Genomic DNA, 24,161 nt, shown 5'->3' with positions numbered 1-24,161 from the left:
TTTTCCCCAGCCTGCTCATTATTTTATTTTCATCAATAGAATGGTTAATTAAAATGTATCTTAATAAATTACTTTTAACTGGGATAGCGGTGGGAAGAGAGGCATATCACTACATCTGTACACTTATATTTTGAAGTATTTGTCTTTAGATTTGTTTTCCCTGTCATTTTAATACCAAATGTTAGCCAGCAGGTGTCTCTATTTCACCACTGTGACTGGAATCCCAGGGGAGCCGGCTGAGGTCACTCAATTAGGGTGAACTGCAAAGAATGGGGCAGGCAATCCCCAAAGCTGGTGGATATTCCAATACTTAGATTTACCAAGCCAGCACAATACAGCTTTTAAAATATTGTGCTCAGAATTTTTAATTTTTGGTGCAGAATTTTTAATTTTTTAGAGCAGAATTCCTCCAAGAGTAGACATGGAAGGCTTAGATAGTACCCTGGAAGAGCAGGACTACTGTGACATGGCTAGAAGTCTAAGCCACAAAGATGAGGAGCAAGAGAGGGGATGCAGAATGAAACAACAGGCCAAGGAACTATGAGAAGAGGGTGTCAGGTTAGCAGAGCCAATCCCCAGATGTGGTGAGAAGGAAACAGCCCACTGCTAAGTAGAAGTATCTATGTATAAGAATATGCATGGTTAGAACCTGGGGGTGGGGGGGGCATGTCCTGGACTACTGCCACCCCAACATCACCACAGGGAAGACCCTATGAGGCTGGGCCCAGCAGGATGTACTGCACAGCAGGACCCAAGTGGCAGCTTCTCTCCAGCCACTGATTGGCTTAAGCCAGGAAGCCATAACAGGGAGTTGTCTGCTTCAGACCCTGCATGTGAGAAGTCCCAGACTCTGGCTTCTGACCCAGCCTGCTTCCTGACACCTGACTCTTGGTTTACCCTCCAGCCTACCTTGGACTGGGACCTCCTGGTAACCAGACCCTGCCTGCCTCCTGGTGCCTGTCTCCTGGTTTGCATTCTGACCTGTCTCAGACTTGAATCTCCTGGTAACTTGACTTCTGACACTCGATTTGCCCTTTGACCTGACTTGGACTCTGACCCTTTGGTACCTGACTTGGCCTGACTCCCAACTCCCACTCTGATCACTAGGTCTGACTACCCATGACCAAGTCATGACAGTTTGCTCAGACCACCTTTTGCACTCCCCTGCCCCAAAAATCCATCCAACCCCCTCACAGATGCTGTGAACTTTATAGATGCTATGGCCAAAATCTGCACTGGACCTGGTAGAGACAATTAATGGGTGACCCCTATCATCAGGACCAGTGACTCAGGAGACCATCCTCTTATAGGCCAATGGAAGGGTACTGAGAAACAATCTGCTTCAATGTAATCTGCTCCCCATCTGTCCTGATAATTCTCAACATTCCCTGGTTAGAATAGAACCACCCATGTTATCTCCTGAATATTGTCAGAATGTGTGTCTCTAACGAAGCAACCAACCCCTAACTGACCTGCGCCTAGGACCCTGAGAAGCAGAGCCCCTGATGGCAAGTGCTAACCAGGCGGGAGTGGCTCCAGGCCAGACCCTCAGCCACCAACAAGTATCACAACTACCTGGCTGTGTTCAAGAAGAAGAATGCAGATTTGCTATCCCCACAAGAGACCATGACTGCCTGATAGACCTACAGCCCAGGGCAAAGGTGCCCTATAGATGGATATATTCCATGTCAGAACCAGAACTGGGAGCACTGCATGGGTATATGCAGGAAAACCTTGCCAAGGGCTTGCTTAGATTTGGTGACCTACCTCTCCAGCAGGGGGATCTGTCCTCTTTTTGAAGAAGAAACACAGGTCACTACGACTCTGAGTAGACTATTGTGCATTGAACCAAGTGATCATATGTAACTGATACCCCTTGCTCCTCATTCCAGAATTGCTGGAATGCCTGAGGATGGCGAGGATCTTCACAAAACTAGATCTTTGAGGGCATACAATTTAGTATGCATAAGGCCTAGGGACGAATGGAAGACTGCTTTTTGTACCCAGTATGGACAGTAATATTTGGTGATGCCGTTTGGGCTTCACCAATGCCCCTGCAATATTTAATAAATTACTTGTTATGGGATATCCCGGATCAATACATGATTATCTACCTGGACAATATATTGATATTTTCTGAGAACCTGGAGCAGCACTACTACCATATCTGTTCCATCCTGGGGACATTATGGAAGCACGGGTTGTATGCCAAACTAGAAAAGTGAACTTTCCAGCAGGCTGCCATGGAATTTTTGGGATACATCATCTCCCCAGAGGGAATCCAGATGGATCAACAGAAGGTGGAAGCCATTCGTAACTAGACAGAACCCCAGACCCTCTGGGAACTTAACTGGTTCCCAGGTTTCTCACATTTTTATAGAAGATTCATCACTGACTTCTCTCAAGTAATAACCCCCCACCCCGACTTCCTTTCTCCATAAAGCTATGTGATTCATTTGGTCACCTGAAGCCCAGCTCACTTTTGACCAGCTAAAGGCCACCTTCACTACAGCCTGGTGTACCCTGATCCAACTAATCTGTTTACAGTGGAAGCAGATGCATCCAATGTGACCCTAGGGGTGGTACTCTCACAGCAACTCAGGCCCCAGTTGTGCATTCTATTCTGAGAAGCTTAGCCCCGCTGAGCTAAACTGAAATATGGCACAAGGAGATATTCACTATACAAACTGCATTTGAAGAATGGTGTCACCCTTGAGGGGGCTTGGTATCCAATACAGGTATTCATCAATCATAAGAACCTCATGTACCTCCACAAGGCCCAAGCGTTGAACCAGAGGCAGCTAAGGAGGGCCTTTTTCTTTGCTTGGTTTGAGTTCACTGTTACCTACCGCCCGGGAAGGCGAAATGGAAAAGCTGGTGCTCTGTTGCAGAAGGGGAAATACTACCTGGAAAGCAAATAATGGACTTTTGAGCCCCCGCTACCTCCTCAAACCTGGTAACTTTGCCAATGCCACAATCCAGTGAGACCTGCTCTCCCTTATCTGATCGATCTTGAAGGAAGACTTGCTTGCTCAAATGACTCAGCCCCTTGCCACTGGGGGCTAAGCTGTACCATTCTGTTTGGGATGGGGTAACATACTTCAATGAGCACATATATGTGCCCGCAAGGCGTCTCCAACAGGAGGTGCTGCGGCTGTGCCATGATGCTCCATTGGTGGATCACACTGGCCACTGGAAGACCTCACATCTGGTTCTGATTTTTTCTGGTAGCCCCACATGTGGGCTAAGGTCCAAGCATATGTGGACTCCTGCAAGTGGTGTGCACGTACCAAGACACCCCAAAACAGTTATGCACCCATTTTATAATAGCTCCATCTAGGTTCTATTTCCCTACTTTGTTTATGAGAAGGTCTAATATGGGTAGGTATTCCAAGCATCCATACTCTGTTGATGAAATCACAGATGAGATGGGCAGGTCATGTCACCAGAATGTCAGATAAGCAACTGCCACAGAAGATATTTTATGGTGAGCTAAAGGAGGGCACCACAGTATCCCTGGCACCCCTTGGCACCATAGTACTCCTGGAGACTCCAGCTAGGCCTTGCTCCACCATCAGTCTAGACTTTAATGTGGAGCTCCCACCATCTGATGGCCACGCCATAGTCTTCACAGATGTGGACTGCCTGACAAAAAATGGCCCACTTCATCCCCTGCAACCAGCTGACCACTGCTGAGATTACTGCCCAATTCCTACTGCACAATGTGGGCCAGCTCCATGAACTCCTAGACCACATAGTTTTCAACTGAGGCCCACAAATCACCTCTCACTTCTTGTGTGAAGTGCTCAGGCTACTGGATGTCCAGATATCCAGCTCCATTGCATACCACCCCCAAACAGATGAATGAATAGTGCGTAGCATAGCCCACAGTGAAAATATCAAGGTCAAGGCAGGCTGCAAAAGGAAAGCTGCAAAACTGGAGGTTTAACACTGAAGTTAGATTCACCAACCAGTGAGATACTGTGCTCCTGATCCCCCGCACTGGTTATTAAGAAGCTGAAAAAAGAAATCCCAGAGCCCTCTTTATTGCATTCCAGTTCTCTGGCTCCCAGCCAGCAAATAGGTCCAGTAAAGTGAGGAGTTATTTAAAAACTCTGCTCACTATACAAAATGTTCTTCTGACTCCAAAGGGCTAGTCACATTACCAGATCAATAGCAGTTTGGATCTTACCCAAAATATCACGCTGCCAGACAATCCTTTAGTATCTAAAACTAATGGTTTATTATAAAAGACTAAAAAGAGAGTTGTTAAATGGTCAAAGCAATCCGACACATACATAAGACTTCAGAGTCCATATATCAGGTTCTTAGCAGCATTTTTGAGTTTTCTGGCTTGTGGAGTCCCCCTGTAAAACATCCAAAGCTTGGATGGGTCTGCCAGTCCTTTGTTCAATGTTTCAGTTTGTAGAAAAGTTGGTCCAGAGGTAAAAAGCAGGATTGAAGACAAAATGCAACTTTTTTTTATATTCTCTCCCATGTGGCTTGTACATCCTCTGTCCCAAACATAAGCTCACAGCCTATGAGAGTCCCCTGTCCATCACCATATCCCTACATGTCCTGCTGACTCTTAGGGAAGCCCCGGCTTCTTTCAGTGGGTTCATTATATAGCTGATTGCCCTTGATGGGTCATCGAACTGGCTAGATCAGGGGTTCTCAAACTTTCTCACCCCCCCACCCCGCACACACAAACTGATTATCATGCACATTGTAGGGAGAGTGGTCGCTTTGGATGAGCTATTACCAGCAGGAGAGTGAGTTTGTGTGTGTATGGGGGTGGGGGGGTGAGAAAACCTGTATTTGTGCTGGAAATGGCCCACCTTGATTATCATGCACATTGTAGGGAGAGTGGTCGCTTTGGATGAGCTATTACCAGCAGGAGAGTGAGTTTGTGTGTGTGGTTTTTGGAGGGGGGTGGGGGGTGAGAAAACCTGGAATTGTGCTGGAAATGGCCCACCTTGATTATCATACACATTTTAAAGAGAGTGGTCACTTTGGATGGGCTATTACCAGCAGGAGAGTGAGTTTGTGTGGGGGCGGGCGGAGGGTGAGAACACCTGGATTTGTGCTGGAAATGGCCCAACTTGATGATCACTTTAGATAAGCTATTACCAGCAGGAGAGTGGGATGGGAGGAGGTATTGTTTCATGGTCTCTGTGTATATAATGTCTTCTGCAGTTTCCACAGTATGCATCCAATGAAGTGAGCTGTAGCTCACGAAAGCTCATGCTCAAATAAATTGGTTAGTCTCTAAGGTGCCACAAGTACTCCTTTTCTTTTTGCGAATATAGACTAACATGGCTGTTACTCTGAAACCTCTCAACATTGACTCCATCTTAATGTGTTTTTGGTCTGGATTATAATAACTTGATCAAGGAACATGTGTGCAGTAGCCAGGCCCCTGATCCAGTTATAGTTGTAGTACATATGGGGCCAAAATGTACAATTTAAATTCGTACGGGGGTGTCTGGGCTAAATATCCCATCAGGGTAGTTGCAGTTGGTGACACTGGGAATATGACTGAAGATTAGGGCAAGAGATACTGCACAGAGGTGAGCAGCATTACAGCTGGGGAATCACAGAAGAAGGGAAATCCTAGAGACCTATGGGTTCTGAACCCCATTCCCTGAAAACGAAAGAGTTAATATCTCAACTTCTGGTGGGCCTAACACTACTCTTCTTGATTTTATGAGCTCTTAGGGTCATGGATCTAGATTGCTGGCTGAAGACCACGTCTCTCTCAGAATTGTAGGCTCTAATATCTGTCAACTTCTCAAAAAGGTAATTAAATATATTTTCTGATTGAACCCCCTTTAAATAGCATGTGATGCAAGAAACTGTAATATGTCCCAGTGGGGAGAAAAAGAATCTGTCTTGACCAGGGGAAGGAGTGCACTGAAATATGGGGAGCAAAAAACTGTGCTATCTGCTGCACCTGAAGAGTTTGGGATACAATAACAGGCAGGAATATTATATGGGAAGGAGAAATCTGGAACTTAAAGGGGACCCACAACAGAAAACAAAATTGAACTTTTGCCATTTTGTTATTCCTTTAGGAGGGATAAAGAGGGCTGAGAGGGTTTCTTTTTTTAAATCTGCTTCTTTATTTTTTACCTCAGAAATGAGAAGACTTGTCTTTCCTGCTGTTGCTGGAAGACTCCTTAACAAGACCAGAAAACTGGAGATGGAGATTTCTCAGCCCTCAATTGAAGGGGGAAAGGCAGAGAGAGGTGTTGAATGTTTAATAGAGATATTTCAACCCAACTGATTTTCAAGAATTTGAATTAAATAGTTAACTAACAAAAAACAAAGTGTTTTAAACAACCTGGATCAAGTGACAGGAGACTCAGGCCACCTGTCTGTATTCACAGTCATATCTGCTTACATCAGGAACAAATTTTTTTTCACTCCTTTTCACTCCTAGTGGCACTGCAGAGACTGATAGCAATGGGCGCATGAGATGATCCTATTCCACATTGTTCCGCAGCAGAATTGTTACATTCCAAATGCAGGGATAAACTCTTCTCTTACACCTCTGCAACCACATTAAAAACAAAGGGCCTGATTCTCCACTCCCTGGCAACCCGTGCACGCAATTTACACCTGTGGCCAGCTCTATGGCTTGAACTTTCTCCCACACTTAAGTAAGGGCAGCTGTACAGTTAAAACGCTGCATTGGCACAGCTGCACCAAAGCATCTGTCCTGCTGCAGCCCTGTAATGAAGATGGTCTAGGCTGATGGGAGAGAGCTCTCCCATCGGTGTAGTTAATCCACCTCCCCAAGAGGCAGTAGCTCTGTCGACGGGAGAAGCCCTCCGAGCAACACAGTTATACCAATGTCTCTAGTGTAGACCAGACCTAAATCTGGAGTAGCTCCATTGAAATCAATGAAGTTCCATCAGTGTAAGTGGGAGAAGAATCAGGCCCAGTTGTTCTAATCTGGTAGTTTTACATCCACTTTTCACCGGAATAACACAAGGTGCAAAGCAGGAGAGAATCAGGGCTTGTCTACACTGGCAAATTTCTGCGGAGTAAAGCAGCTTTTTGCGCTCAAGCTGCAGACATGTACGCACTGCCAAGCCACTTGGTGCGCAGAAACTCCTCAGTTGCAGCGCTGTAAAAAACCCCACCTTGACGAGAGTCGGAAGGCTATTTGCTCAGAGGCTCCAACGCCCTATTGCCAGTGTGAACACTTAATTGCTTTCTGCACTGCAACTGGCCTCCGGAGCTGTCCCATAATGCCTCAAGTGACCGCTCTGTCATTGTTTTGAACTCAGCAGCTTTGGAGACATGCGCCCCTCCCTTTTCAAAGCACCATTTCTGACAGCCGTTGCATGCTGTGCTGATCTGCTCCGGGACAAAAAGCAAACCACTAATGTAGAATGCTCATGCTGGTGAACACACAGGCCGGTCTCTGTGTGTGCATGTGTGTGAGAGAGAGATTGCTGTGCAGAGAACCCAGGGAGGGAGGCGGGGGCTGATGTTGGGGTTTCCCCCTCCCACTGCCTAAGGACTGGTTGCTTCCTGCTGCTGTCTGAACTTACAAGACAGCATGCTGACACACTCTCTGTGCCCCAAAACACACTATCTCCCCCCTCCATACACACACACACTCCCTGTCACACACTCCCCCCCAACCCACTTCATTTGAAAAGTGGCTGGCAATGTAGTCGGATGCCCATGGGAAACCTGCCTCATGTGATGCTGTGCCTGCCCCATGAGGCATTGCAAACCCTTCCCAAAGCACCCTGCAGCCAGTGGCACAGTGGGATAGCTACCACAGTGCACTGCTGTCTTTGCCGTTGCAAGGGCTGCTAATGTGGATTCACTCCAGCGTCACAAGGAGCACAGCGTAGACATGCAACAGCGGTTTAATTCCAGCATTTTAATAAAAGTGGTATAATTCGTGGCGCAGAAACTTGCCAGTGTAGACATACCCTGAGTCTCAGTTACACATCTGGGCAGGTCCCACAATAGGGTTGCATAAGTGTAATAGAGGGCAGAAGTTTACTTGCAGAATCTTGATTATGTAGGAGCTATTGGCTTTATTTTCAGTTAAAATACTAACTAGTGCTCAGTGTTTAATGTCCAATATCCATTGTTCTAGATTCTTTTCACCAGTCATACATAACTCAATGAAATCTGTGAATATCAAAATGCATTAATCGTGAAAGAAGTTTAAAATGGTTTCAGTAAATAAAAAACTTTACACTTCTCGGGACAATTTCTGTTTTCAGTTACACTGGGGTGATTCCAAAGTAACTCCAGTTACTGCAGTGGAATGACTCTGGATTTACACTGGTTTCTGTTAGAGGGCTTTCCCTCAACACTCCCATTTCCCTGGTTCTTGTCATGCAGACAGCAAGCAGCAAAAGACCAGAAGTCCAAAGCGTGGATAATGTAATGTTTATTGGGGTTAGTTTCCAAACAAGCATATTCCGAAGCCCTTCACATCAGTCGGGCTTATCTCTATACGCCGATAGAGTCTGTTGCCCATTGTCCCCCTTCCCAGTTCTGATGCCGCAGAACCTGGCCTGTGTCCCTGTTCCCCATTCCCTATTTCCTGTTCCCATTCCCTCCCCCTTAGCAAACATGATTCCAATTTCCCTTCCCCCCACTTCTTGTCTGACTCCAGTTTATATAGTAATATTCTCAGCTATACCTTAACCAATCATTTTACTGAAATTTAACTAACCAATCCTAACATATTGTAACATAATTCTCTAAGCAATGATATCCCACTACCCTAATTAACTTACACCTAGCAAAATTAATTATACTGCAGACAGAAATAATTAAAGAACCAGACAGATTAACAATAGAAAAGTGGGGGCTATAAAGATAAAACATACAGAAATGAGGGTTTGACAACCACAACCATTGATAAGTGATTTCTTGCCAGACAGGATTGTATTCCTAACAGCCCAATACCACCTTATTTCAATGTGACTGGTTTGGAATATGAGGATGTGACCATACGCTTCCCAGCTTATGGCTGCCCCTGCTGCTTAGCCAAGGGCCTTAGCCTAAGAACCAAGCCTCAGACTATTCTAGTGAGAAAAGTCCCATACACAGGCAGACTTGTGATTTTGATTCTTTGTTTTATACCTCAATAACTAGCTAAGTGATACAAATACACCTAAGTTTTTAAAGTATAGGCCTTTACAGGCAGGCCTGCATATCACTAAAAGGAGAATTTGGCTCAAACCCATATTCCAATAAATAAGTTTAACGTGGTTAAGTCAAACACTTTGTTCTGTTTCAGTGCTAAAATCAGACAGAGACAGAGCACAGTTTTGTTTTGTTTTTCTGAACTAGCGATTGTTTGCATTTGAAGAGTGTAACAAGAACAAGCAACTGGTTCAGCCAGGGTCTTCCTGGCAAGGGCAATTCTATAGTAATATCTCAACAGCAGTGCTTAGCTATGTTTGTTCTCAAATGTTTGTTTTCCGGGAATAAAACTGGCCAGCGTGGCAAGCTGCGGGTGAGTGCAGAGCTCATCAGCAGAGCTGACCATGATGGAGACCCATAATCGCAAAAGAGCTCCAGCATGGACCTAACGGGAGGTACGGGGGTCTGATCGCTGTATGGGGAGAGGAATCCATGTTATCAGAACTACGTTCCAGTTTTCAAAATGCCAAAACCTTTGACAAAATCTCCCAGGGCATGAAGGACAGAGGCCATAACAGTGACCCGAAGCAATGCCGCGTGAACCTTAAGGAGCTGAGGCAAGCCTACCAGAAAACCAGAGAGGCAAACGGCCGCTCTGGGTCAGAGCCCCAAACATGCCGCTTCTGTGATGAGCTGCATGCCATTTTAGGGGGTTCAGCCACCACTACTCCAGCCGTGTTGTTTGACTCCTTCAATGGAGATGGAGTGCAACACGGAATCAGGTTTGGGGGACGAGGAAGATGATGACGATGAAGTTGTAGATAGCTCACAGCAAGCAAGTGGAGAAACCATTTTTCCCAACAGCCAGGAACTGTTTCTCACCCTGGACTTGGAGCCAGTCCCCCCCGAACCCACCCAAGGCTGCCTCCTGGACCCGCCAGGCGGAGAAGGGACCTCGGTGAGTGTACCTTTTAAAATAGTATACATGGTTTAAAAGCAAGCATGTTTAATGATTAATTTGCCCTGGCATTTGCGGCTCTCTTGGATGTACTCCCAAAGCCTTTGCAAAAGGTTTCTGGGGAGGGCAGCCTTATTCCGTCCACCATGGTAGGACACTGTACCACTCCAGGCCAGTAGCACATACTTGGGAATCATTGTAGAACAAAGCATTGCAGTGTATGTTTGCTGGCATTCAAACAACATCCGTTCTTTATCTCTCTGTGTTATCCTCAGGAGAGTGATATCATTCATGGTCACCTGGTTGAAATAGAGTGCTTTTCTTCAGGGGACACTCAGAGGAGCCCATTCCTGCTGGGCTGTTTGCCTGTGGCTGAACAGAAATGTTCCCCGCTGTTAGCCACGGGGAGGGGGGAGGGGCTAGCCACATGGTGGGGGGAGGCAAAATGCGACCTTGGAACGAAAGCACATGTGCTGTGTATGTAATGTTAACAGCAAGGTTTACTGTGAAAGAGTGTACCCATTGTTCTCTAAAATGTGTCTTTTTAAATACCACTGTCCCTTTTTTTTCCTCCACCAGCTGCATGTGTTTCAAGGATCACAGGGTCTTCTCCTTCCCAGAGGCTAGTGAAGATGAGAAGGCGAAAAAAACGCACTCGTGATGAAATATTCTCCGAGCTCATGCTGTCCTCCCACACTGACAGAGCACAGATGAATGCATGGAGGCAGACAATGTCAGAGTGCAGGAAAGCACAAAATGACTGGGAGGAGAAGTGGCGGGCTGAGGAGAGTAAGTGGCGGGCTGAAAAGAGGGCTGAAGCTGAAAGGTGGCAGCAGCGTGATGAGAGGAGGCAGGATTCAATGCTGAGTCTGCTGGAGGATCAAACTAATATGCTCCAGCGTATGGTTGAGCTGCAGGAAAGGCAGCTGGAGCACAGACTGCCGCTACAGCCCCTGTGTAACCAACTGCCCTCCTCCCCAAGTTCCATAGCCTCCTCACCCAGACGCCCACCACCTCCACCACCCCTCCCGGCGCTTCTCTCCTCCACCACCCCTCCTGGGCTACCTTGGCAGTTATCCCCCTATTTGTGTGATGAATTAATAAAGCATGCATAAATATGAAGCAACAATGACTTTATTGCCTCTGCAAGAGGTGATCAAACGGAGGAGGGGAGGGTGGTTAGTTTACAGGGAAGTAAGTTTGCGGATGATACTAAACTGGGAGGAGTGGTAGATACGCTGGAGGGGAGGGATAGGATACAGAAGGACCTAGACCAATTGGAAGATTGGGCCAAAAGGAATCTGATGAGGTTCAATAAGGATAAGTGCAGGGTCCTGCACTTAGGACGGAAGAACCCAATGCACAGCTACAGACTAGGGACCGAATGGCTAGGCAGCAGTTCTGCGGAAAAGGACCTAGGGGTAACAGTGGACGAGAAGCTGGATATGAGTCAGCAGTGTGCCCTTGTTGCCAAGAAGGCCAATGGCATTTTGGGATGTATAAGTAGGGGCATAGCGAGCAGATCGAGGGACGTGATTGTTCCCCTCTATTCGACATTGGTGAGGCCTCATCTGGAGTACTGTGTCCAGTTTTGGGCCCCACACTTCAAGAAGGATGTGGATAAATTGGAGAGAGTCCAGCGAAGGGCAACAAAAATGATTAGGGGACTGGAACACATGAGTTATGAGGAGAGGCTGAGGGAGCTGGGATTGTTTAGCCTGAAGAAGAGAAGAATGAGGGGGGATTTGATAGCTGCTTTCAACTACCTGAAAGGGGGTTCCAAAGAGGATGGCTCTAGACTGTTCTCAATGGTAGCAGATGACAGAACGAGGAGTAATGGTCTCAAGTTGCAGTGGGGGAGGTTTAGATTGGATATTAGGAAAAACTTTTTCACTAAGAGGGTGGTGAAACACTGGAATGCGTTACCTAGGGAGGTGGTAGAATCTCCTTCCTTAGAGGTTTTTAAGGTCAGGCTTGACAAAGCCCTGGCTGGGATGATTTAACTGGGAATTGGTCCTGCTTTGAGCAGGGGGTTGGACTAGATGACCTTCTGGGGTCCCTTCCAACCCTGATATTCTATGATTCTATGATTCTAAGTAGAGTGAATCAAGGGGCGGGGGATTTCATCAAGGAGAAACAAACAGAACTTTCACACCATAGCCTGGCCAGTCATGAAACTGGTTTTCAAAGCTTCTCTGATGCGCACCGTGCCCTCCTGTGCTCTTCTAACTGCCCTGGTGTCTGGCTGCGCATAACCAGCGGCCAGGAGATTTGCCTCAATCTCCCACCCCGCCATAAATGTTGCAGTCATTTGTTAGGTCTCATTATGGTCAATGGCCCGTCAAGTCTGCTACAATTGCTATCAGTATATCAGCCCTTCCCTCGGACCCTACCAGCGTTCTGTAGGAATTATCACTCTTCTCCATGTAGGGATGACTGCTCTCTTTATCAGTATCCAGCTGGCACTGAAGATGTGCATTCACGAACCCTACCACAATGGCTCTGTTTTCTCTGCTGCTACCATGATCCTGAATTTCAAAATGTTCAGATATTGTGGACTACAGGCCAGTGATCCACATGTGAAGAAAGTCAATGGATTTACACATCAAGCTCTGTTTTATGGAGAAAGTGTGCTGGACTGAGGCAGACCCACACTGCAGAGCCAGTTCCTGAGTAACCTGCACTCTGATGTGGAAATGGAGATTGAATCTGTGTGGGCACATTCTTCATGACCTGATAGGTGTACAGGAAATCTGAAAAACCACAAGAAAATAGGAATTAAGGCAGAAATTCCAGTCTGAAAATTCTAAAATAAATGATCAATACTTCATTGCTTATGTCATTTAAAACTGGAGCTGACAAAGCCCCAGAGAACACATTTTAGGGAACCATTTGACATTTGTCTGATTCAGGAGGAACAAACGTGTTGCTTTGTCCATCTCTCTGTGGGTCAGAACAGGAGTAGCCTGTGATGGTGCACCCCATAAGGTTTTATGGAAATATGCTTATGAATGTATATATATGACATAACTGGAATACGTTTTATGCTACATATGCCATGTAACATATCTCTGTAAAGATTACGATCTACTGAATCTAGTCATCCTATTTGTATGCATCTACCATTTTTGTATTCAAAGTTATAAATATTGGCTGCGTACTTAGTTGATTTTTAAGTAGCCTTAGTAAAGCATTGGTCAGCTTCTTGAGAAAGGAATGTGCAAATTAAGTGCCCAACCAAGAAACACTTAACAAACCATGGATCTTGGAAGGCTCCAATCCACATAAGAAGTCTTCCTGGAGATAGTAAAGATAGCATGTGGGCAATGGCTGCTGCCTGTAAAAACTGAGTCATGCATGGACATGTGACTTGCCCATGTGACTCCAAAACTCCATCTTGTAGCTGGACTTTGCATAGGAGAGAGGAGGGGGTCTCCACCCACAAGAGAAGGCCTATTTAAGCCCGTGGGAGACCCCTCCATTTTGTTTTCAGCTGGCTCAAGAAATAGCATCTCCACCCCCAAGGATACCTGATAGAAACTGGAACAAAGGACAGTAACTATAGGGGGTGTGAGTGATTGCTAGACCCAGACTAGAAGAAGACTAGTCTGTAAAAGGAAGCTTACTGGAACACCTCTGAGGGTGAGGTTTTATCTGTACTCAGTTTCATTACTGTATTAGGCTTAGACTTGCATGTTTTATTTTATTTTACTTGGTGATTCACTTTGTTCTGCCTGCTATTACTTGGAACCACTTAAATCCTACTTTCTGTATTTAATAAAATCACTTTTTACTTATTAATTAACCCAGAGTATGTATTAATACCTGCGGGGGAGGGCAAACAACTGTGCACATCTCTCTATCAGTGTTATAGAGGGCGAACAATTTTATGAGTTTACCCTGTATAAGCTTTATACAGGGTAAAACGGTTTTATTTGTGGTTTGGACTCCATTGGAAGTTGGGTATCTGAGTGTTAAAGCAGAAACACTTCTTAAGCTGCTTTCAATTAAGCCTACAGCTGTTAGGGGACATGGTTCAGACCTGGGACTGGGTTTGTAGTAGGCTAGCAGGTCTCGCTCAAACCAGGCAGGGCACTGAAGTCCCAAGCTGCCACGGCAGGAAAGCAGGGGCAGAAGTAATCTTGGCAAATCAGTTGGCAGCCCCAAGGGGGTTTCTGTGATCCAACCCGTCACATAGCCTAAGGCTGAGTCATCACTCTATGCACTCTGTAAGCCTCCCTGTCTGGGCTCAAATGGGAGATAACTGATTAAAGACTGGGTGATCAACCAGTTAACAAGGGGATTCAGCTCATCAGCGGGGGCAGTTAAAATGGAGACAGAATGGGACAGGAGAAGGCTGGAAGGAAGAGCAAAGAAGCCCAGGAGCTCAGAAAGGTGAACTCACCCCCCTCTCTCATCCTGTGTCTAGGGAGTAAGTAGAAGCTTGGGGAAAGCATTATGTTTTGGAGACCATGAACGTGTATATGACATTACAATTAAAGCACATGATGTTGGACTTAGAGAGGAGTGTGTGGGGGCTATTTGCAAAGCAAAACACATGGGGAGATGGAGCATACCATGTGACACTCGTATATGGAAAACTCCCACTATTGCTTAGTGTGACACCCTTTCTAAAGAAGGTTACTTTAGTCACAGCTGGATGCTAGGTTACTGGAGCTGCTTGTGTGTTTGGAATGCGCAAGGCAGTTCAAAATCTAAAATGGTATTTCGATATGAAAGAATGGCCCAGACCATCTCCATGGATGGAGAGGACAAAATCCCAGCAAAAACCTAGTGAGGAATCCACGGAAAGGAAAAGTCCCACCTGTAGCATAGGTCTCCCGATTTCCAGACTTCAGAGAAGCCTCCTCTGCTAGGTTTTTGAGGGGTAGAGGTGGAGGTGGCCACCAACTTGGTGGAGAAAATCATCTAAATTAATGCTACCTCAGGCATTTCCCAGTTCACACTGGGAACCAATCTTTAGTAAGGCTTCTGGGGACATCTGCTAGTGCTGGAGCCCTTATCAATATAGCGCTATAATACAGAGAGCTATTAAAAGAGTACAGGACCTCTGGATCCTAGACGATTCACATACCGGGTAACCTCATGGAGTTTAACATATTGCATAGGTAATTCCTGTTTAGAGAACAATCTTACCCACTAAAATTACTACTGTCAATTTCTCCTCACATAAGGTGGAAATTTATAGATATAATGGATTGTAGTCATGACTGTAGCAGCATAATGTGCATATAGTCAAATAAAAGGCAGGCAACAGGATTAAATGAAACAGATTGATTCAGATCTGCTCTCATTTAAGCTGGTGTAAATCTGAAGTAACTCCATTGCAGTCAATGAAGTACTTTCAGATCAGCATTGACGTAACAGAGTAGAAAGTGGGCCAGTGTCTTGATTTTACTGTTACCATACACACAGCAACAATTTCAATATCTAATTCTTCTCTCCTCTTTAACTAGCTAAAAAGAAGCTGAGCTCTCTCCTAATGAACAAAGGAAAATGATACTTCAGGGGGACAATAGCCCCAGCTTCTGTGAAGAACAACAGCATTAGGCCAGGTCTACACACGGACTTTGTACTGGTATAATTAGTTCAGTGAGGGGCCTGATATTTTTACTGAAATAGTTATGCCAATATAGCCTTCCTAGTATGGACACAGTTACATCAGTATAAAGGTGATTTTTACTAGCATAGCTTATTCCTCTTCCCCTAAGTACATTTATACCAGTATAACTGTGTCCACACTTGGGGTGGGGTGGTGGTGGGGGTCCATTTTAGATGGTAAAGGTAAAGCAGAACAACTTTTGTGTGTAGACAAGCCCTTAATTTCTCACTTTCCTTACTCTCCTCTTACATAGCACATTTGAAAGAAAACTTACAGACTCGTATTAAGTGTCTCTCCATTCACCCAGTAGAACTTGGCTCCTTTCTTGCGCAGCCCAATCCAAGAGTCTCTTGTGCGTATTCGATTCATTATGAAATTCTAGACAAAACATATGTCACAATGAATTTCCACACTGAGAAGTGCATCTTTTCTGAATCCATTCAGTATGGAAGAGTTTCCGTTCTGAAAATGGGTTCCTACCTTTATTTTAGAGATACCGGGGATCTGATTCTCCACAGCCCTGCACTTTGTGTTGTCATTTTTGCCTGGCCAAGTGGGTCTAAAATGACACCATTCTGAAAAGGAAGGGTTTTACCCCATCTTTGTACAGATCTAAATAGCCACACAAGATACAAGGAAGTGGACAATCAAGCCCAATGTGTTTTCTTGATTAGATCGCTACTGCTCTATTGCTAAATTTCATTGCAAGAAACAATTCTAAAAGCACAGAGAGGTCACGACCTATAGTCAATGGAGGATGAGCCAGTTGGCCATGTTATTGGACAAACAGAGCCTTGCTCGCTGATCAGAGTAGACCAAAATACAACTTCAGCCAGTCAGAAAGAAACCACCACAATGACACTGGTATATCCTCACCCCACCTCACCTCATGCTCCGCTACCCCTGCAGTTGCAAAAGTACATAGATCATTAATATCATCAGCTGTATATCATGGATAACAGATAATACAATGCTCTGAAGGATAGCAAAATATTTCAGTACAATGACTTCACTCAATTAATAGTGGTGAGGGGTGAGAGTAGGTGAAATCTAAGTAAATACATATCTAGATTAAGAGATTACAGTGTTTAAGTACACGGGGCCTAATTCACCATTTTCCTGATGGAGTTTTATGCCAGGGTAACTCTACTGATTTCAGTAGAGTTACACCAGCATAAAAGTTGAGAAATACAGAACAAATATCCCTTACCTTCCCAGTTGTTCAATTTTTACTCTTGACTTTGGCGATATCATTTCACCATTTCATTCTATTTTCTTTCTGGGAAGATCAGATCTAAATTCTGATCCTGCACTCACTGAAGTCAAATTGCAAACCTCCCATTGACTTTAGGGGTACAGGAGACCCTAAATTTCTAATAAGTAAAAAATTATTATTAAAAAAACAACATTTAGGCCTTTCTGTTAATTAAAAACACAAAAAACACAAACACAAAAAAAGTCCATCTCAAATTTTTTATTTCCTTTGATGATTACTTTTAATACATGCCCACTTTGCAGTTTTAATTTCTGAAAGGTTCTTCCACCCCATCTCAGAACATGAATGGGCTTCTGTGATGGATGCTGATGGAAAACAACCTATATGTCATTGAACATGCTGTTTGCGATTTGACTTCTCTGTTAGTGACAAGCAGCTCTGTCACATGCTATGTTGGATTCCAGCATATTCTGATATTCCAGGGTGTTTGGGGGTGGTGGAGAGGGAGGAAGGGGGAAGAGTGATACAATTACAGGAATCGTTGGGGTGAGAGAAGGGATGCTGTATCAGAAGGATGGAAACCTTACCATTTCTTGTTGGCTTTCAATCACAGCAAGAGAAGCCCTGTGTGCAGAGCAGAAGCTCTGACTGGAGTCCCAGTCTGCTTGATCTTCTGAGAGGTAATAACATTTCTTTCTGTAGTATAACCAGTCATCAGGGCATGGCTCCAGGTGAGGCAATCTGAGAGGATCTTTATTTGAAATGAAGTGAATATTACTATCCTAGTACATAGCAAATGCATAGGACTGTGTTTTATTCACTATTCCCTAAAAACTTCACAGCAAGCTGGTCTTAAATTCTGTGGCAAGGCACTTTGGTGTCTGTGATACTGCCAGAACAACCTGGAAATTCTGCAGCAACCTCTAGTATATTAAAAAATGGAAGCTTGTATTGAATTAAAGATGAAACTGAACGATACAATACAATATGCTCTGTTAATTATTTAAAATATTAAATTCAATTTATTTTACTTTCTCCCTAAATTATCAATTGACAATGGGCTGTAAATTTCTGTATTGAAAATACACAGCTAAAAGTTGGCAGGACATGGAAGGGCAGACAGCTGAGTGAAGAATGTTTGGGGCTTTGAGGCATGGGAAGTGGTTTGAGATTGTGAGAGATGCATCCGATGAAGTGAGCTGTAGCTCACGAAAGCTTATGCTCAAATAAATTTGCTAGTCTCTAAGGTGCCACAAGCACTCCTTTTCTTTTTGTGAATACAGACTAACACGGCTGCTACTCTGAAACCTGACATTGAATAAAATGTTCAAAGTGACTTTGGCACTTACAGTGATCTCTTCAAAATCACCTAAACAGGTTAGGTGCTTAACTCCCATTAAAATCACTTTTAAAAGAACCTGTTTAGGCACTTTTAAAAGAACCCACTTTCAGTGAGGTTTAAACTAGTGTAAATGGTGGATTCTCCATAACTTGAAGTCTTTAAATCATGATTTGATGACGTCAGTAACTTAGCCAGAGGCTAGGGGTCTATTACAGGAGTGGGTGGGTGAGGTTCTGTGACCTGCAGCGTGCAGGAGGTCAGACTTGATGATCCCTTCTGATCTTAAGTCTATGAGACTATGTTAAAAGAACATTATTTAGGTTGCAAAAGGAAAGCACTCAAAACCTAGAAAATGCCAGAATTTAGGTGGCCTGTGTAACCTCAATTTGGCCCTCTTGTGTATATGCATTATGATACAGTTTTTAATTACATGATCACATACTTTTTTTTACAGGTCCCTGTCTCATTCAGTGCAACAGATGGATAATGGTCAGAGAATGAATCAGGGTTGTGGAGTAAATTAGGCTGCATGTAGGATTCCTGCCCCACTTGCTCTAGAAGTTAGAAAATGTGTGGAGAGGATGGTATCGTAGTTAAAGCAGGTGAATGCCAAACAGGCAAACTCATTTCTATCTTTGGCTCTGCCATGGGATTCTTATGTGATGCTGAACAAGGCACTTAAACCAAAAATTTTGCAGGTGGCTATTAATGACATGTTTCTCATTTTCTGGGTACCCAACCATGACACCTGAGGGCTGATTTGCAGAACTGCTGAGCACCTATAACTACACTTAAAGTCAGTGGATGCTTGACAGTAAGGCAGCATGGTCTAAAGGAATGAAAACAAGGCTGGGAGTGAAGCGGACCTAAATTTTAAGTCTGGTTCTGCCACAGATACACTGTTTGGTCTCAGGCAGGTCTGTCTCAATTCCCCCATCTGTAAAATGGAGATAATAATGCCCTCCTACCTCTTTGTAGAGAGAAATTTCTCAATGTTTGTGAGGACCTCAGATAGTACAGTGACAAGTGCTCAACTACAGACTACCAGGAAACGAAAAATGTTTTATTCACTGCAGACTTTGAATAGTGTACACTAATAACTAAATAATGAGAATAAAAATATCGAACAGCTGCCTCACTACCTGCACACCAACCATACTGGCCACTGAATGAGGCTGGGGTCCCAGGGGAAAAATAGTATGGGATCACATAACTAAAGACTGTCTCATAATATATACGCAGAAGGTGGCAGAATTAAGTTGCACAGACAATCATAATACTGGCATTTACTGACTTTTGAGTGCTTGGCTTTGCAACCTCATTAACATTCTCTTAATACAGGTAAGTATGTAGGATTGAGCTGAAATTAACATTAATTCTAAACAGTTCTTATGAACTTTGAAACCTTTCAATGACCTACATGATGAAGCAGCAATTTATTTACTTAGAATATGGCACCACGCGCAGGTTTGGAGGACCTGAGAAGACAAGGAGAACAATTTTGGGGCTGTTTTGTTAAATACCAGGACTGGTATTATTTTGGGGCTGTTTTGTTAAATACCAGGACAGGTATTATTTTTTAAAATGTCTTGGAGAGCACTGGAAAGCACTCTATGTAAATTAAAGACGGTTCTAATTTAAAAATTGACGAGAGGCATTGATGCTGTTTAGCTAAAATTTTAATATCAGATTAGAAATACTATCAAATTTTGCACAGCAATACAGGCACTTTTGCCCAGTTTCACAAAGGTATTTAGGCCCCTAACTTCTACTGTAATTAATGGAAGTTGGAAGCCTAAATCTGGGCCTTTGAGGATCTGGGCCTTTATTACTAGTTAGACACCGTGATGGGAAAAAGTGGAAAATTAGATGCAGTCTAGTAAATTGAAGACAAGACTGGGAGCCAAGAGCTCAAGTTCCAATCTGCCTGAGCCACTGATTTACTGTGTGACCTTGAGCAAGTCACTTGACAACTCTGCCTCAGTTTCTCCACCTATAAACTAGGAATGATAATATTTACCAAGAATAAATAGTAATTAAGCAGTTTGAAGATGAAATGGTCTGAGTGAGCTTGAAAAGTCCATTTGTCCATTCACTAAGAATGCACAGGAAACTTTCCCAGGAAAGTACCATCAACTTCTGCTGAACCTAAGTTTTCATTAAAGGCCTGATTCACTGGTATCCTTGGTGATTTGCACTGATACAACAACTCAAAGCAGACATAAACCTAGCTTGACACAAAATGGTGAATCTGACTCTCTGCTCTTAGATTCTCTGGTTGAAGCCAGGAAACCTTCCAAACTGGAACCAAGTGTAACCAATACATTGCCGTCTTCCTAAGTCTGTTGACAGACAGCCTCCAGTGCCTGCAACATCCAGTAAAGTGAGAAAAACTGTTTGATTCAAAACTTGCTTAGTCTGATAAAGTTCAGGATTTTACCTTTTATTTCTTATGTAACCAACTCTGACCTCTATACCTAACACTTATAATCACTTAAAATCTATCTTTCTGTAGTTAATAAATTTGTTTAATGTTTTATCTCTACCAGTGTATTTTTGATTGAAGTGCTTACGGAATCTCAGCTTAGAATAACAAGGGCTGGTGCATATTAATTTTATTTGATAAAATGACGGACGTATGAGCTTGTACTGTCCAAGGAAGCCTTGAGCAGTATAAGATGGCACATTACTGGGATGCAAGGCTGCGGGGATTTACTGGTGTCTCCCTGTGGATAGTTTATGAGAGGCTGTGAGAGCCTGCATGTAACTTTGGGTGTGCCTTTGTATGCTAATGGCTGTGTGAGAGCAAAGCCTGAAGGGGCTGCTTGTCACTAGCAGAGCAGTGTGAGAGGTATCCTGAGCCAGAGAGTTAAAGCGGGCAGAGCAGTCCCACAGTCCATGTTGTATCCAGGGGGGCATGGGGGGGCGTGTCACAGTGATGCAGTGAGCAGGGTGAAATGCACAGCTTGTTGCTCTGGGCAAGATTTGCACTTCATACGCTGGTGTAGAGATTTTAAGTGTGTTGACAGAATACAGTCAAAAAAGGGTCACACATTTGGGCTACTGTCTGACAGGGACCCAAAAACAGAAGCCTGGGGGAAAGGTAAAGACACCCTTTTCCTCCATCAGAGCAGCCAGTAGGTTTGGGGCAGGGAGAGGGAGATAAATAATAGATTTCTCCCATCCTCATAGCAGCCAGAAGGCTCTGAGGTGGGAAGGAGGAAAGAAAAGAGATATTGCTTTGTCTTTCCAACATCATTTTGTCTTAAAAGCACTTACGTGAGCTAAACCAGCCCAAGAGTAAAATCACAATAATGGCAATCAAAACTCCAGCAACCCGTCTCCAGAACCAGAAGTGTGAGCAGAGGCCTGAAAAGGAGAGAGTTGAGAAGCTTCGGTGAATTAAACATGTATAGAACTAAAGAATTTAGAGACTTGGTCATTAAAAAAAAAATCAAACATGGATTCAAACTACATCCATATTTAGGCACCTAAATACGTGACCTGATTTTCAGAGGTGCTGAGCAGCTACAACTTCCACAGAAGTCAATGGGAACTGCTGATGCTTGGTACCTCTGAAAATAAGGCCTAAATATGGATGTGGGTGTCTAACTTTAGGCACTCAAAATGTGAAGTGTTTACCTCTGTGAATGTGTGGTTTCCTTCAGAAGTGTTAGCTAGAGAATGACTCATTGATAGAGTACCTCTCCTCTTAGAAGGATGGACAACTGAGATGCTAGAGGCCAGGTCTACCCTACCTCAGTCCACTCATTACAACACACATCCCTCTCACATCACAAAGAGTGGAACCCATGTTATACTGAAGGATAACTAGTAGGGCGGTCAAGTGATTAAAAAAATTAATTGCAATGAATCAAGCAATTAAAAAATAATCGTGTGATTAATCGTACTGTTAAACAATGATAGAATACCATTTATTTAAATATGTTTGGATGTTTTCTACATTTTCAAATATATTGATTTCAATTACAACACAGAATACGAAGTGTACACTCCTCACTTTATATTTATGTTTGATTACAAGTATTTGCACTGTAAAAAAAAAGAAATGTATTTTTCAATTCACCTAATACAAGTACTGTAGTGCAATCTCTTTATCATGAAAGTTGAACTTATAAATGTAGAATTATGTACAAAAAACCTGCATTCAAAAATAAAACAATGTAAAATTTTAGACCCTGAAAGTCCACTGAGTCCTAGTTCTTCTTCAGCCAATTGCTCAGACAAACAAGTTTGTTTACATATGCAGGAGATAATGCTGCCTGCTTCTTGCTTACAAAGTCACCTGAAAGTGAGAACAGGCGTTCTCATGGCACTGTTGTAGATATTTACGTGCCAGATGCACTAAAGATTCATATCTCCCTTCATGCTTCAACCACCAGTCCAGGGGACATGTGTCCATGCTGATGATGGGTCAAAACAAAATGTTTTATTCAACCTCAAACACCTCCAGCGTTTCCATTTTGTTGCAGGGGAGGTAAATCAATTTCACTGAAAACAAATTTTCATTTGGGTTTTTCAGGTCGATTCCCCAAACCTAAAACCCAATTATTCCCAGCTCTAGCAGTGACTTCGAAAGCCTTTATTTCCTTGCACAGCCTGTGTATCCAGGAATCCCCTCCCTCACAGATGGCCTGTGAGGTGACCCTGTTCTCACAGGCCCTGCCTCTTTTTCTCCCCACACAATCTTCCCCTGCCCCCACTCCTCTCCTGTCTCTTTCAGCCCTGCTGTGCTGAAGTGTAAGGAGCTGTCTTGCACATTATTAATGAAGTATTGCTTGTTCCAGGGAAAAAACAAGGCGAGCAGGCTAGGGCAGAGGAGGAAATAGAAAGGGCAGAAGAAGGCAGTGAGTGGAGGGGAAAGGGCTGTGGAGGAGAGCCAGGGGCTGTGGGGGAAGCAGAGGGCTTGGAGGCAGATTGGGTGGCGTCGCAGAGGGGGTGAAAGGGCAAACTGGGGAGAAGGGACGATGAGGGGCTCTAGGAGGAGGCATCATATCACACAAACACCAGCCATAGACCTCCCCCCTCCCCCCCCCCTTACCCCACGTGGCCTGTCTCCAGCTGGCCTTTACGGTCCCGGCGCCCCGCCCTGGCCCCAAGAGCTGCTCCGCTTCCCCTCCTGCGCCTTGTCCCGGCTCCGCATCGCGGTCCCTGGTATCCACCTGCACCAGGCAGTGCCGTGCTGAGCCCCGGTTCCCGGAGGGGTCCGCAGAGCAAGCGCCGCCCAGGGCTCGCGGGGCCCCAGCCGGGACGGGGGCTACACCCCTCAGGTCCGGCTCGGACTTGGATCGACGGTGGCGGCCGAGCCTCCTCCTCAGCTGCGGCCTCTCCCCGCGGGGCGGAGGACGCTGGCGCCATTCGCTCCCGCTCCGCCCTGCGAGGCTCCACATCCCCCCGGCGGCGCAGCGCCCCCGGCCCCGAGCGGCCCCCCGGGACCCAGCACGCGCCTCTCGCGCCTACTTTTACTTTCACTGCCCCCGCGAGCTCCCAGCCCCGGCCCCGCCGCCCAGGGCGGGGACAGGGCTCAGCAGGGGCCCCGCCGAGGGACAGTCCCAGGCGGCAGCCAGCAGAGAGAGACAGGCACCCTCCTGCCGAGTTACCAGCGCGCCCAGACTCGGGGAGATCAGAGGGGTTCAGAAACCTGAACCTTCGAGTGAGCTGAGCCCAAACACCAGATGCAGACGCTCTTCCCCGCTGTAGAAAAGGCTGAGGACGCAGGACAGCCAGGTGGCAGAAGCAAGCAAAAGCTTCCAATTTTAGTGTCAAACCATGTCATCCACATCAAGACACAGAATCAATGCATTCTTCCTGTTCCACCCCCCTCTTTGCAACAAGGCACAGGACTGAGGTTTTACAGACAGACAGAGACAGG

General features: G+C 44.9%; 1 protein-coding gene across 1 annotated transcript; it reads right to left on the bottom strand.

Annotated features, from left to right (window-relative positions):
• Positions 1 to 12,028: 12,028 nt before the first annotated feature.
• LOC311515373 (C-type lectin domain family 2 member D-like) lies at positions 12,029 to 23,813 on the bottom strand. The gene is made up of 5 exons (XM_084618361.1): positions 23,331 to 23,813; positions 21,548 to 21,637; positions 17,514 to 17,677; positions 15,985 to 16,088; positions 12,029 to 12,840 (listed from the first exon to the last, which is right to left on the bottom strand). The coding sequence occupies exons 1-5, from the start codon at positions 23,677 to 23,679 to the stop codon at positions 12,705 to 12,707; spliced, it is 843 nt and encodes a 280-aa protein (XP_084474487.1). The 5' UTR covers positions 23,680 to 23,813; the 3' UTR covers positions 12,029 to 12,704.
• Positions 23,814 to 24,161: the final 348 nt, after the last annotated feature.

This window comes from Lepidochelys olivacea, assembly GCF_965140295.1.
Source record: "Lepidochelys olivacea isolate rLepOli2 genome assembly, chromosome: 1".
Classification (NCBI taxonomy): domain Eukaryota; kingdom Metazoa; phylum Chordata; order Testudines; family Cheloniidae; genus Lepidochelys; species Lepidochelys olivacea.
Note: the sequence above shows the minus strand (reverse complement) of the source record. Positions and strands in the feature narration are given on the sequence as shown.